Source organism: Sparus aurata, chromosome 1, assembly GCF_900880675.1.
Source record: "Sparus aurata chromosome 1, fSpaAur1.1, whole genome shotgun sequence".
NCBI classification, from domain to species: domain Eukaryota; kingdom Metazoa; phylum Chordata; class Actinopteri; order Spariformes; family Sparidae; genus Sparus; species Sparus aurata.
This window is the reverse complement of record NC_044187.1, coordinates 39,342,763-39,358,308: the sequence shown is the minus strand read 5'-3', so window position 1 is coordinate 39,358,308 and position 15,546 is coordinate 39,342,763. Positions and strand designations below refer to the sequence as shown.

The 15,546-nt window shown below is 39.6% G+C and overlaps 2 protein-coding genes across 8 annotated transcripts in view; one reads left to right on the top strand and one right to left on the bottom strand.

The window, feature by feature from the left end:
* cep44 (centrosomal protein 44) overlaps window positions 1-3,582 on the top strand; it is a 52,950-nt gene extending 49,368 nt beyond the window's left edge. For all 3 annotated transcript variants that reach the window (XM_030428270.1, XM_030428274.1, XM_030428262.1), the window contains 2 exons: window positions 1,617-1,654; window positions 3,408-3,582. In XM_030428270.1, coding sequence (XP_030284130.1) covers window positions 1,617-1,654; window positions 3,408-3,468 — 99 coding nt within the window. In that variant the 3' untranslated portion in view covers window positions 3,469-3,582. The remainder of the gene's footprint in view (window positions 1-1,616; window positions 1,655-3,407) is intronic.
* Window positions 3,583-8,713: 5,131 nt separating this feature from the next.
* Window positions 8,714-14,483, bottom strand: LOC115580011 (uncharacterized). Of its 5 annotated transcripts, none has more exons than XM_030413836.1 (5): window positions 14,029-14,483; window positions 13,427-13,613; window positions 10,946-11,059; window positions 10,036-10,642; window positions 8,714-9,126 (listed from the first exon to the last, which is right to left on the bottom strand). In XM_030413836.1, exons 2-5 carry the CDS (start codon window positions 13,571-13,573, stop codon window positions 8,912-8,914), a joined length of 1,083 nt encoding a protein of 360 aa, XP_030269696.1. In that variant the 5' UTR covers window positions 13,574-13,613; window positions 14,029-14,483; the 3' UTR covers window positions 8,714-8,911. The 5 variants fall into 5 exon arrangements, with proteins under 5 accessions (XP_030269696.1, XP_030269681.1, XP_030269701.1 ...); XM_030413821.1 differs by having other exon boundaries at window positions 13,982-14,108; XM_030413841.1 differs by having other exon boundaries at window positions 13,427-13,558; window positions 13,982-14,088.
* Window positions 14,484-15,546: the final 1,063 nt, after the last annotated feature.

Sequence of the window (15,546 nt, the reverse complement as noted above, 5' to 3'; positions counted from 1 at the left end):
GTGATTGGTGGGCCCGTCCTCCCAGGAGGTGGTGGCGTAAACATCATCTACGGTGCTCCCGTAGATGCATACATCATACATGATCATATTTGATGTATTGCCTCCTTGGGCTGCAACTGTCCTCAAGCACGTTTTGCACATCGGGCGACCCTCTTCCTCCAAGCCGTGGCCGCCTGGCTTTTTACGGTAGCCGAAGTACTCCCATACAGATAACTTGGTCCTTTTAGACGGGGGTAAAAGTTCAGGGGGCTCGCCTCCTTCACCCATCATGCTGCCTGTTTGTCACTCACAGCAACCAGGTGCGGGGGGAGGGGCACTTTACGCTGCAGCTGCACGCGGCATGAGGGACCTCTACTTTCTTTCTGACGTGATGTCACGTCACATAAAAAAACGCCTTTTACGTGGGCCGGTCCCTGCCCTGGCAACGCGACGCGGTTGGGGCGCACTGAGCCTTTCCAAGCCGACCTAGAGCCGGTCGCGGCGCGCCGGTCGCGACCGTGGAGGAAATGTGCCCAGCCAGCGCCGGCAGAGGCGTCCCACCAGTGGATCGCACCCACAGCCAAGCGGCCGTCCCTTACCCGCCGAGAGACGTATTTTGTAAATGTATTATTTGAAATTTCATGGGTGGGACGTAAAATGTAAAATTTGGAATGGCCAATGAGATGATATCCTACACTAAATTACAACAAACTTGGTCATGCAAGTGATGGTTATAGGAGAAAATGGATAGAAATAACTAAAATGATTTGTATTCATTGTAGAACAGGAGAAACTCTCACAGTAGACAGTCTACTGCACATGGTAGACAATAATCTGCTCTCGGCCTCTGACTTGAGCCACGCCTGTAGGGCTGCCTGTCCAACTAGCAGGTGCAGCTTGAGCCCTTTTGATACCTGCTTGTAATTTTTTCATATAGCTTTATCACTGTGCTGCATTTTTATTAACACATCTGCAACGTGCGCCGTGGGCTATATAGCAGCGAGAGAGACGAAAGACATAAACTGCCACGGCTTACAAAATAAGGTTATGTAGGCAACATACATTAAACATCATTGTTAATATGATGTTAATGTTATTAATATAAACTGAATTTTTTCAAAATATATTTAGTCAATAATACCACCCAGCCCTACCACATGATGAAGTGTTGTGTCGAGTCTTTTCTTTGTCGTTGTCCTCTTTTTTACCTCCCCCCTGCAGATAATGCACTGCTCAGTCCACTCTCTGCAGTTAAGCCACCATGGAGGTCAAAGTTGTTGTTGTTGAATATTCCCGTTTTGCAGCGGTTGTAACAGACAAATGCCTTACTACTATTGCGTAGATATGATTGACTAATAGGCAAAGTCACATGTTAAGGAATTATTGTACGTGTTATCACCAATCTGGCTAATATATCAACCAATCAGATAGCTTTATTTCATCTGTTAATGTAATGTTTCACTATAGCACACACTGTATCGTTTGTTTGAACAATGCAAACAAAAAAAATGTGGGAGAAACTAGCTAGTCATCTACATGCTTGTCTAATACTTTCACGCCATTTCATGATGCAGCAGTAAGCAAAGTTGTTTGAGAGTTCTGAAAATATTTTCTTGTCTCTCTTGTTTTTTTTCCAGGAAGACCTCATGGACAGGGTAGAGAGAATCACTGACATGTAAGTTTGGAATTAAATTTGTTCAATATTGACCAGTGGTCTGAGTCTTTCTGAAAATGCTCTTGTCAGCTGACCTTAGGAGTAGCCACAGAAAAAAGAGAGGATCATTTAGATTATCACAGTTGTGGAATAGGTCTACTCTCCGGTTTTGATTAAATTGTGTCCTTTTCGTAATTTAGCTTTCAATTTTCTGTTCTGTCAGGTAAAAACTGCACACAATTGAAGAACAAAATCTGGCTAATTTTATTCTAGATAACAATCTTATTATAGTATCAGGATACAATATAATATTGATTCTTTGGACAACAATACGATATTGGCAAATATCGCAAGTCTGCCACGAAACAATTTTTATTAAATTCAATTCAGGGGCCTTTAATCGATATGAGCCAATATCATATGCCCATATAACCCAATCATTTGCAGAGGAAGCTGCTACATCTTTCATTTTCAGCTTTTGGTCATGAAGAAAATAATACATAAATAATTGTAAATAAATATAAAAATTCACTGAAAGCATCTGACCACCCATTGTTTTAAATGGCAGAAACTGCCCTGATCATTGTATTCTGAGTGAGAGAGAGGGGGGGTCCATCAGTCCCCCGGCTCCTCGCCGTCAGCCAATCTCTTCAGACCGCGGAAGCCCACAAACACCCGCTAGAAAGCAGCTAACATTGAAAATGAGTATAGTGGCGCTGAGCTAGCAGTATAGCGCCGCAGCGCCGCTGTTCCACCATCTGGGGAGAACCCTGCTCTTTGTACCGAGGCAGTTGCCTACGACACTACTTATCAACCACATACAATGCTGTATTGAGTTTTCTCCCCAGACAGTTAACAACCATTCAGAGTTGTGCTCACCTAGACCAAGCACTCACATGAAGGCCTCTACAAGAACACTTTCACACATAGTTTAAAAGCCTGCCAACTCCCCTCCAGGTAGTTGGAACTGAAGAAGCCTCTTGGATGAGAGGGGAAACAATTTCAGTTGCCTACAATACAGTGCTTAGACCTGGATGACTGAGAACCCTCATCAACACTCTGGACTTGAGACTGCTGTTTTCTATGCGCCTCTCCCTGCTTCCTGAGTGATTATTGTGAATGCTCCGATCAGTAAATGTAAACGAACAATGTTCTGTTTGTGATGACAGCTTTTGATTTAGCGCTTATTTACAATCAAGCTCTCTTGTGGTTCAAATGTTTACTGCGCATATACATTTTAAATGAAATACAAAAAAAATTCTGCTGTCTGATTGATTGAGCTGCTATATTTATTTATTTATTTTTCTGGCATAGACACCTTTATTAAGCAGTAGACAGATAGGAAATACGGGGGAGAGAGTGCACATGCCCCACGACTACTCCACGACTCCCGGAGGGACCCTGTTCAGCACGGGTATATATATATATATATATATATATATATGTATATATATGTATATATATGTATATATATGTATATATATATGTATATATATGTATATATATATATATATATATATATATATATATATGTATATGTATATATATGTATATATATATATGTATATATATACGGACCTCCGGCCGGAATCGAACCGGGGTCGGCTGCTTTTATGGCATACGCTCTAACCACTCGACCACCTGCGCGCCGAGCTGCTATATTTAATATAATCTGTAGATTTGCACTTTTCAGAGAGAACATATTTGGACACAATTAATTTTGCATTGTGTGTGTGTGTGTGTGTGTGTGTGTGTGTGTGTGTGTCTGTTGTAGGCTGCGGAGCACCTCCTGTCTGCTGAAGAACACTGAATCCGCCACAACACCCTGCAAATAAATTACAATAAATACATTATTTGGGTTTATTATAATGTCACACAACAATCCTGGTGCACTTTTATGTATTTGTGGTGTTGTAAATATTGTTTATTAAAGCCAATAATTACAATTATGTACCTTTAATCTTAATTTGTGCATTACAAAGCTAGCTATGGGTAACAATCTGTGTTCATTCATAAAGATATTTATGCAAATTTAGCCTCACATTACTCCCGTGAGTCTGACCGTGGCATCATTTGCTCTAAAGTCAGCACTCACCACTTTATTCTACGGTGTGTTCTTCTCTGTACAGTCATTAAGTAGGCTGAAGTACATTCAACCTCCATTCAGCAGTCAGTAAGAGGGAGAATAACAGTACATTGCAGTGGATTTTATAACCTTTGTGGCTAGTTACGCCAGGTGAGGGTGAAGACAAATGCACCTTTTAATCCCAAAGGTTAAAGAAAAAAAACAAGTCTGTGCTCTCCTTAACTCCTGGTGTGCCTCCAGATGCTCCAGGCTCAGTCTATGAGACAGCCATAGACCGAGCCTGAAGCATCTGGAGGCACACCAGGAGTTGCTCAACGGCTCCAGCAACTGTCAGCAGATTTAGAGTTAAGGCTAACAGAATCACTTATTAATCCAGAACACCAGCATCTGTGTCTCTGCTCCAGTTTGTTAGTCCAATTAAATGCACAGACAGCCATATTATTTTCCTGACATCTGCTTAAAAAAAACTCAAATGCATCTACACCATAAATGGCAGAGAGAACAAGTTCAGTGATGATTTAGCTGAGATGCATAATTTAAAGCCTTGTTATAATTTTAAAAAGTGAGTATATATATATATATATATATATATATATATATATATATATATATATATATATGTATATATATATGTATATATATATATATATATATATATATATATATGTATATATGTATGTATATATATATGTATATATGTATGTATATATATATGTATATATGTATGTATATATATATGTATATATGTATGTATATATATATATGTATATATATATATATATATATACATACATATATATATGTATGTATATATATATATATATGTATATATGTATGTATATATATATATATATATACACATACATATATATATGTATGTATATATATATATATATGTATATATGTATGTATATATATATATATATATACACATACTGTAGACTATGATATATAATTGTATTACATCATGGACTGGAACAAAAAAATATCACATCAATATAATCTAAATAAACTGAGCCAAAAACTAGTCGCAAAAATCAGGAAAGTTTTATATTAAGTTACAGTTTAATTGTAATAATATCTGCTGCCAGACACTATCCTTTCATTTTTCCTAAACATTAAAATACACATGTAAACATTAAAATTGCTGCTAATGTGAAGACACACTACCGAAAAAAGAGAGGAAGAGCTGACTGTATCAGCCTCTAAGTAACAATATTCCAAACGTTTTCAGAAACTTAGCTAACTAGGTTCGAATAACTCTACCTAACACTGACGTTCATTTTCTTAAGTTTGTATGCTCTGTTTGTCTGTTAAACATGGCAGAGGGACTGCAGTGACGTTCAAAGACGTTGCTGCCTAAGTAACAGGTGTTTGAAAGTGTCCTCAGTCTTAACTGATGAATTTTGTTGTCACTTTCATTATACATATATATTTCTTTTTTTTTATCTCCGACTAGAGTAAACTATAACCCAAAGTGCGCCTTGTCTTCTCTGTGGCCTCTCTGCTTGGGACCGCTTGGTGTGAGGTCAGCCTTGTTCTCACTCAAACACACAGAGGAAGGCAAAGACGACGAGCCAACTGTCTGCTCTCAACATTTAGTCCCCAGCCTAAGACAAGCTCCACACTATTGCAAGCAATTATTATTAGCATAAAATCCACTATCAAAATAACTTTTAACTATAAAGTTAAGGTTAGTCATTTAATTTACCGTTAGGTATAACACATGATGATTGAGCAGAGTAGCACTAGCTAACTTCAGTGGGGAAGGGGAGGAGAGGGACATGAAACAAACTAGTTTAACTGCGCACAAAATAAAAAATGAATATTCGAGTCATGTTTTAAACTGAACAATTTGTTATATGTTTACATAAATCAGCTTTTTAACGAAGGCAGCACTGGTGAAGTTTAGCTGCCACAAGTGTTCGAACAACGTCAGGTTCATATTCTGTGGGGGAGTCTTAGCCTAATATTAAGACCAAAACTTAAGACTTAAGACCAAACTAAAACCAAAGTGACACACAGTTAACATTATTACAGTAAAAAAAAGATGATGAAACTTAAACTTACCAGTTTGCGCTGTTGCTCCAAGGAATAAAAGAAATTCGGTGTGCTAACGAATCTATTACTTATCTGTAGTTTATAATTTCCCTATGGTTAAAAAATAAGACAGTTTATCTCAAACCCATAAGTCCTGGCAACATTTTTTCCTTCATTTTCCCTCTCTCCCATCCCGCCACTCGGCCATTTTAAAATGTTTCTTTTTTTTCAACCTATTACTTGAAAACCACAGTTCAATCAACACACACGGAACTGGCAAAAGTCAATACAACAAATAACTGTAAGTTTAATTTCTGAAAACTTGTGCAGGTGAGTTAAAAATCAAAAACTTTTCAGAGACCATTGAGTTAAAGAGTGAAAGTAAGTGGACATAACTAAACAGGGGTGAAATGTTTTTACGGTGTATCAAATCCCACATTGATTTTAAGATTCTACTCCTCACTTTCAAGACCCTTCAAAACCTTGCACCATCATATCTCTCTGAACTTTAACACATCTACACACCTTCCCGCACTCTCTGATCCTCTTCTGCTATCCAGCTCTTTGCCCTATCTGCCAACATAACTACAATGGGGTCTAGAACTTTCAGCCAATCTGCCCACCGCTTTTGGAACACTCTCCCACCAGACATTCGCATTTCCAACACTATCTCCACCTTTAAATCCCACCTGAAAACTAGGCCTGCGTGGTATAAGGAAAATCTGCGATGTGCGATAACACTGTTCAATATTGCGATAACGATGTAACTTCGGATAAATAAACAAATATTGAAGTTTGCATATTATTAACTATACAATTAATTATGGCTAACATTAGTTTTGATGCTGATTAATGTTGTCAGGGTAGCTAACGGCTAGCTGGGGCTTCATCTGATTGGCTAAATGTTGGCATGCCCAAGGTGCATGCATGGCGCATGTAAACTAAATGATTTTTCTTATTTATTGTCTGTCAGGCAGTCTTTTGCAATGTGTTTATTGCACATGTTTATATTGCGATGATGATGAAAATTCGATTTATCGGGCAGCCCTACTGAAAACACACACTTATTCCAAGTGGCATACTCTGTCTCATACTATGTAACCACATTCTTGTCTGTTTACTGTACTATTCCACTATGTAGTCACATTCATATTTATTTATTTATTTTCAGATATTGACACTCACAAAATGTACTGCATATACTATATATATATAGGTCTCTGTTGTGCCATTTTATTCTATTCAATAGTTAAAGGTATTGTGACAATTTTTTAAGTCTGTATTAAAACAATAGTCAGCTGCCCAAATGAACACAGAAATAGATTTTTCTTGTTAACTACTATTACTGCTGTTAAAAGATCCATAATGCTCTAACACTCTGGTAGACTGGTAAGTGATGAGAGGCAAACTCCACAGCGCTTGTTCTATGCAATGCAATGCCTCGAACAAAGTTTATCTGAAGTTAATGAGAGGCTTTTAAGAATATAACCACATGAATTGTCTAAGCATTAAATTAACTTTAGATAAAAGAGATGTGCATTATTACGGGGCGGCTGTGGCTCAGTGGGTAGAGTGGGTCGACTAGTGATCGGAAGGTCGCTAGTTCGAATCCCGGCTCCCCCTAATTGCATGTCAAAGTGTCCTTGAGCAAGAAGATACTGTTTTCTCCACCTTGCATGACAGCCTCCGTCAAATGGGAGGCTGGGTGAATGGGTGAATGTGGCATGTATTTGAGCTGTTGTTAGAATGGAAATGCGCTATAAAAATGCAGGGATGACCATCTCGGTAAACCTCAGTATGGGGAAATCTCTGACAGTAATAAAATGCAGATGTAGTTTTCTTTCCCTTTCTCGTTTTTCAGTTTTTCTTATATTCACACAGTGTCCCGTCTTTTTTGTTGCAGCACTATACAGAATAGCTGCATTCCAATATACAGTATCTCTTTATAAAAGCAAGGAATCTCTGTCTGTCTGTGTGTGTGTTCCTCAAATATCTCTGCGGATCAGGATCAGACTGACCTGAGACTTTCAACATGGTGAACGTTGACCTAACGGTCCCGTTCTGTTTGTTGCATCTAAGCTGACTGTTGTGTATTAATGAGACTAAAAGAGTCCGGACCGAGTCTGTTCGGGTCTGAGGAGATCCGGAGATGCGCGGACAACAAAGTGGAATCGAAATCAGTGGATGTTCGTGTGTAGCTAGCTGCTAACCCACCAACACGACCCACCTCCCAATCCAGGCGACGGACCGGACGCACCGGCACGTCCAAAACCGGACTTAGAGTAAAAAATGTCCGCCACACTTTTTCGCGAACATTGCCATCACGTTCGCTTTGTGTCTGGTGCAGGAAGAAACTGTAAAAATGGGATTTTGTCACGAAAGTGTCCAAGCAGCAAGTTTGGTTGTTGAGGAACAGGAAATTGTGGGAGGGATGGAGGCAGATGAATGACAGGCAACGACGGTCGGTGTATAGACAGCGATACTGAGAGTTGAGAGATTTGTGACATTTAGCGTGTTTGGAGTGTATAGTTATTGTGTTATGTAGTGTTTGGTGTAGTGTGTTTAGTGTGTAGTGGTGTCGGTTTTTTGTTTAATGAGTCAAAGCAATGAGGAGACGGCTGAATGAGCATTGCCTGCATTTAAATGTAAATAGATACATGTAACTTTGTACATTTTTAAAAATGTATGCACATATTTAGCAAACAACAATTTCTATTTGCATTATAAGTAATAAAAAATGGTTTGTTAAACATATTTGTGGTTTTCACAGTAAAAAAATCTAACTTTTTCTACTCGGATTTTATTTTTATTTTTTTGTGATTTTAGGTCCATTGTGTTAATACAGTATGTCAAAATGAAAAAATAACTGTACAGTCACACATGTGAGGTTGTGTTGAAAATAATGACACCAAGTAAATAATTTTCAAGGGGAAATATAATGGCAAAATCAAGAATAGTCAAAAACAGCCAATTATACCCTGGAATATCGGATTTCACAACAAACCCAAATATCCCTGACGTCCCACCTTCAAACACAGCCTCATTTGGCCATCCATGAAAAAGCGAATTAACCTCCCACTTTTCTATAGGAATACATTTTTCTTACGGGCACTGCACTAGTTTTATCAATACAAAGCCTCACACCCAAAAGTCTAGAACACATAATCCAGCATGATATGTGTATGACAATAACTTGGAGTCCTCCATAGTATCATCTTGGGGACATCTTCTTTTAAGTCCACCGTCCACCGGCCCCTCATCCTGCTGCAACATTTGGTTGCTAAGTAGAACCCTCCAGCACAGAGGAGAACCTTGAGGAAGCTGAATCCACCACCTCCATCCCTTTTCTTGACTTTTGCTACAAAATCTAAAAACAGAAATTCACAAAGCAGCATTAAACTCTGTTCTGTCATTATTTCCAACATTAATAAGATGGGCTCTTACAGTAATGCTGATATAAAGTCTGAGGTATTGGTGTTGGTAGGTGGCAGTGGATATTGATTATAGTTGACATGAGGGAAATTTTGTTTATGTTGCTCACAGCTGTTAGAACCTTCCTTTGCAGATGTAATGCCCCTGTTATGACATAATCAAACAACTTTTCTGTCAACAGCTGTCATTTGGACTATTTCTTCAGCATTGAGAGGTCCTGTGACAGCATGTTCTGTAGAGTATCATCAGTCAATGAGGCATTTTCACTTAAAAGATGCACATTAGTTATTTAAATGTTACTTTTCAAAACTGTAAGCAAGGCCACTGTACTGAGATAGTGGCAGAAGATCTGAAAGACAGATAGAACTAGAGTAGAACAAGAGCTTGTTTCAATAAATAATTGTAACAGGAGGGCAACATTATTTGACTGAGGAACAAACGTTGACACAACAATGTAATCTAAGTCTACGATTTGCTATATATATATATCATTTGCAACAGATTGCCTTAGGCTCATGTTCTAAAAATTCTAAATTGTTCTGTTGAAAGGCTAAAAGTTTGGATGGATCCCATAAAATCTTCCAATTATAAATAGGGACACAAAATTCTCAAGTGTGGGAACTACTGAACAAGCGTTAAGAGAAAAAAAATGTAATTTGATTGAACTGACCCTTTAAATCACTGTAGCAGTGACACTTACCAATCATACATATCGCAGTAATACACTTTATTGTTCATTTGCAGAAATAAAAAATCAATTTTATTGAGATACTGATTACATGTAAATACTGTAATACTAGGGAGACATACAAAACTGTGAGAGACACGCTACCTACACTTTTACCTTTATATATCTGCTTCCAGTAACTCTGCATCAAAGCTCTTGCTCTCTTGATAGCTTCAAAGCTCCTGTCACTATAGTTAGTCGCAGGTCTGCTGGTTTTGTTGACAGTGTGGTGCACTTGCTGGTCATAGCTGAAGGACTCTATGTTGACACCTGGCTGCAGGTCGAGGGCTTCTGAAGGGAGTTGGATGTTACTTTGCATTGTTCTGGCCATAGATCTGATGTTGAACATTTGCTGGTATGAATCTTCTGAGTGGTGTGTCCCATCTATATTGTTAGCCTGAACCAACTGAAAATCACTGTAGTAGCCCATTTGTGTGAGAAAGGTGGTGAGACCGAGCTGCGGGCTCTGCAGAACTTGAATTAGTTCAAAGCTGATTTCATAAGTCCTGTCAGGACTGAACCCCCCAAAGACTTCTCCCCCATGCTCTGTGACGTAAACTGTTTCTACAGTTCTGGTTCTCACATGGTAACTGATAATGATGCGGTCTATATTGTAATCACCACAGTAACCATTCATCTCATAGTTGTCTCTAACATATGTCGGGAGGTTTGCAGCAGCTGGGAAAGTTTCTGCGTTCAGGCTGCCAACTTCATAGTACGTAAGCTGGAGAGAGAGATAAAGAAGGATGAGAAGGAGAGAAAGAGATTAACAGAAGGTTCAGAATAAAGGTAGGATCATGGACTGCCAACAAAAATATGGAAACATGAGTGAAAACCTGACAATATCATCAGAGTAATTTCATCAGGGCTTGGCAAAGCTGCTCCAGAGGCACACAAAGTTTACACCCCTGTTTCCACATTGTGTGCACAATTCTTAATGAGGAACAAATTGGTCATCATGTGTTGAATTACTGAAGTACCCCTTTAATGAAAGAAAGAAAACTAAACAAAGAAACACGTCACAAACCTGTCTCCTACCCTGGCGCCTCCTTGGCCTGTCCAGCACAGGCAGAAGTTCCTCAATATTCCCAAACAGGTGGAAGCCGTAGGCACCTTTCTCTGGTTGACAATCTGACACCAGCTGTGGCAACAGACTCTGGTCACTCTACATACAGTATTAATTGTTCTTACTTCCATCCTAAGCCCTTTTTATGCAGCCTGTTCAAAAGAAATTATTTTGCACCCTTACTCCGCCTCATGGTACTTTCCAAGAGACATAAAGGCGTAGTGGGGCGTTGTTGTTCTACCTCTGAGCCGCCAGTGGAGGTTGTAACAACATGGAATCAGCGTCAATGTGAAAAAAGGGGGGCGTGCAAGTCGGGGTGATCTTTTGAAGGCGTGTTACGTATGTGACCCACAACTGAGAGATTTAAGAAACTGGGTTAGCAGCAGTTAGCAGCTTACTCAAAACCACAAAAAAGGTCTGCCAATTGGCGAGACAACTAGGTCTGGCAGCTCCTTGTCATCTGAGCAGAGGATGAGATCAACTGCCACACAGGAATGGTAACTAACTGTAACTGCCATGTTGTACTATTCTTATTGTACAGCAACCATTGCAAATATGTAAAAGGTCACACCAGATGCTGTCAGTGAGCGCCTGTGGCCCTAAGTTGTCCTTGTCGGAGACTTTTTTGGCCAACTGAGCATATACAATCAGCGGAAGAGGTCCATTGTAAAAGAAATCACTGTGATTGGCCATTCAGCTACACCAAAAAGTGTAAAAGAGAAGAAATGGACAGAGAAAGTGAAAGCTCTCTGACCCTGCCAAATAACTGCACTATAGTTTTGGAAATCATGGATATTATTCTATGATTTCCAAAACTATAGTGCAGTCTGTCCTTATTTTTGGCCTCTGCCTCATCACCAGTGGCATTTGATATGTCTTATCATACATTTTCTCGATTAAAAGTGACTATATTAGTGAGAGTGGTGTCAAATAATGCTTCTTGACCATACCAACAGTTTGTATGGTCCTGAGTCGTCTGGTTGCTCTTGAATGACAAACACAGACTACTTCCACCTGCTAATATGGAGTTTTATCTCCTCCTACACAGGCGCAAGATGTATGAGCTAGTGGTCTGTGGGCTGGAGTCTTTGTGGTGTGTTCAAGGGCAGCTTTTTGGCCAAGACACAGGCAATGTGAGGTGACACAACAGCCCAGCTTTGTCGCCACTAGGTCTTTGATGTCAGTTTGGTGTGTCTCGGCCCGTACACCTCACACTTCTTTTATCTGCAGAAGGGCAGCATTCAATCTATAAATCACACACTGGGGCAGCGAAATGCCTCTGTTAGGCTCAGTGTAAATAAAGGCAACATGGAGGAAGAGTCTTTGCGGCGGTGGTATTGCCTGATCTCTGTGTAAAAAGGGATTTATACACATGAATTAGACTGGATACTGATGAATAAGGCTATTCAGCGGCACTGACGGCTGAACTGAAAAAACAGTGATCATATTGTTAGAATACAACATTATGCTGAGAAACCTTGGGTCCTGGCATTCATGTGCATTCACTGGCAATATATATTACATATTGCCAGTTATCTTCATTTTAAAGTAATATATTTTGGTACAATGTTACTGTCTGCATGAAGTAATGACATACTTATTACACTACTTAGTTAATACTTATCCACTTTTAACAAAATGCCCAATTAACCTCTATAGAACGATGAAATATCTGAGATCTTTTCACATAGTCATGGACACAGGGATGAACAAGCAGACAAAGAATCAACGTCTGATATATTATGAGATAGAAACAAATAGTTTTAATTGTAGGCTCAGTCATATATCTGTTCCCCCAACACTGCATTTGATACACAACACCCATCCAAACGCTAGCCCTTTTTAGATAGAAAAGGTGGCACATTTGCTCCAAGGTAAGGATGGCAATGTGCCGGCCTGTCTTTCTAAAACCAAGGCGTACTATTCCTCCTTTTCCAAAAGCCGCCTCTGAGGTAGGCGTAAACATGTGACGTGAAGCTCGAAGTTGGGTTTTGAACAGTGACATAGAATTTGTCTTCAAAATAAGAGCTTTACATTGCACCCCATTGGAGTTTAGAACTGGGTTCTTGGCAGGGGTATTTTTAATTTGAAAGTAGTGACCGTCCTTAGCTTGCCGACACAACAACAAGCCAATGGGGTGCAATGTAAAGCTCTTATTTTGAAGACAAATTCTATGTCACTGTTCACAGCCCAACTTCGAGCTTCACTTCACGTCACGTCACATGTTTATGCCTACCTCAGAGGCGGCTTGTGGAAAAGGAGGAATATTACGCCTCGGTTTTAGAAAGACAGGCCGGCACATTGCCGTCTTTACCTTGGAGCAAATGTGCCGCCTTTTCTATCTAAAAAGGGATATTCACATCACATGTCAGAGGCTGATCCGTGCAAGTCCCGAGCATTACGAAGGCAAACTATTAAATATGGGATTTAATCTAGTCTTACCTTCATGGTAACCACGTAGTTAACGAGTTCACAGGTCACACAGTGGTTGGCGAACCAAAACAGGAGCTGCAGACCGTGTCGTGGAAAAGGACGGCCAAACCATGAACTCATCAGGTGCTCCAGAGTGCAGAGCTGCCAATGAACCATAGTGGGGCTGAGGCCGACACACACACACACTCGCTTATATCTGTATAACACGAATAAGATAAAAGTAAAGACATAATTAACACTAGCAAGTATACTAGAACATTCACCATACATTCACATTTCACACTATCAAACACGCATGCTTTTAAACTGTTTTAAAGACTGTCTGTCCTCTTGTTAGAGCAAGTTGTCCTAAAAGCGGGAATGGAGGTCTCGTTAGGACACTGCAATGCCACCCGGTCTGAAAATTGCGATTACAGCATTTTATAAAAATATTCTGAAAAAGAAAAAGTTGAGAATACTTGCTACATAGGCTGTGGAAGCGCGAATAGGCCACTAACTGTTATATTAAATACACTCATGCAATAAAAGGCAACATCTGCAACAACAAATGAGGTCGACACTTACGTTTAGTATATATATTTAAAAAAAGATATGGATGTTGGCTTGTTCACCGTGTCTGCAGTTGTCCGTCTCACTGTTATTCCTCAGCTCTTCCTTATAGAGTGGCGAAGTCCCGCCCCTTCCGGTGGACCCCATGGGACCTCTGGGATCGTAAAATATACATGGGATTGAATGGACAGAAAGTAATTATTTTCTGGTCCCAGTCGTTGTATGCCTTGGATTACACAAATGTTGTTTGTGGGTTTAAATGATATTTTTTCACATCAAGAGTTTGACAGTCTATTGTGCAATTGTTCAGTTAAAGGCTGTAGAGAAAAAATGACGAGAAAGACTACATGTCGCGTATGTGACGTCACGTCATGAACTTTTCCCTCCGCTGTCAAGTGGCTAAGTCAAGGTTCCTGTATTTCAAGATGCTGGTGTGTTTTGTACCAGTCCTCATTCGAGCAGGCACGGCTGTTGTTTCTTTCGGATCCCTTCAGATGTGAAGTATCGCTGGCTCAAATTGATCAGGTAAGGGATTTGTATATGCGAATTTAGCAAAGATAACTTAGCTGCGACCCAGCTAGCAGCTAACAACTGGCGTACTTTAACATTAAGTTTAGCCTTGATTTTCATAGTTTCAGTACATCCTTATCCTTATCATTATTTTACACAGTTGGAAGAAAAAGGGTGAACCTTCTGGAATAGTGAGGATTTCTGCATGGTATGATGGTGCAGATGTTTTATGCATGACTGCTCATACGGTGTGACATGTTATTAGCGCAAGAAAAAATTGTCCCGCTTTAAATTGTCTTCATTGAAAACCCTCAAGCCAGTGCTCCTGGTGACAATCAGATATCCACATTTTTATAACCAATCAGTGCAGAAAACCACACAATTCCAAAGGGTGCACATACTGTGATAGCCATACGTTTCATCTGACTGTGTAAGAGTACTTTGGCTTCAGAGTAGTGATGAAGGTAGTGGAGTGAGCAACATGTAATTACTTTACTTTTTAATCCACTCTTGTAATCTTGTAAATTTAAATACAAAATCAGACTGATCAGAGAGAGTCGAAAGGGGACCAGCAGCCAGCCTTGCATGAAATTCTCCTGGATTGTTTGTTGCCTAGAGTTAGACCAATAACATACACAAATGATTACTGCAACCGTGTCTGAATCAGTCTTTAAAAAATTAATTAATAAAATCGTGATGAAATCATGTTCTGCTTTGTTCACTTTCTCTCTTTTTGTAGGAACAGCTAAAGCCCCCAACCAGGACTGATGGACACAGGAATTTTCAGGTCAAGTGTTTTATTAATTCTACTGCATCACAGTTAGCAGTGTCAGCATACACAGCAGTATCTACAACTGACCAGTGACCAAATTAAGCACTTAACAACCACGAACATGTCCACAAGTCTCCCAGTCCCTCAAACTGTGCACAATGCACCACCCCATGTCAATCATATTACACGCAATATGTGGGATAGTGCCTTGTGCATATGTTGTGACTTTTCATCAAGGCATTATTAATGCAATTAATTATTTAAGCACCAATCAGACCTCACATGAACGTTTACACAC

Coding starts and splice junctions, on each gene's coding strand:
- LOC115580011 (XM_030413836.1), bottom strand. CDS start 13,573: ATGGTTCATTGGCAGCTCTGCACTCTGGAGCACCTGATGAGTTCATGG. Junction 11,060..13,426: donor ACTACGTGGTTACCATGAAG/GTAAGACTAGAT, acceptor CTGTTGCCACAG/CTGGTGTCAGATTGTCAACC. Junction 10,643..10,945: donor GGCGCCAGGGTAGGAGACAG/GTTTGTGACGTG, acceptor CTCTCTCTCCAG/CTTACGTACTATGAAGTTGG.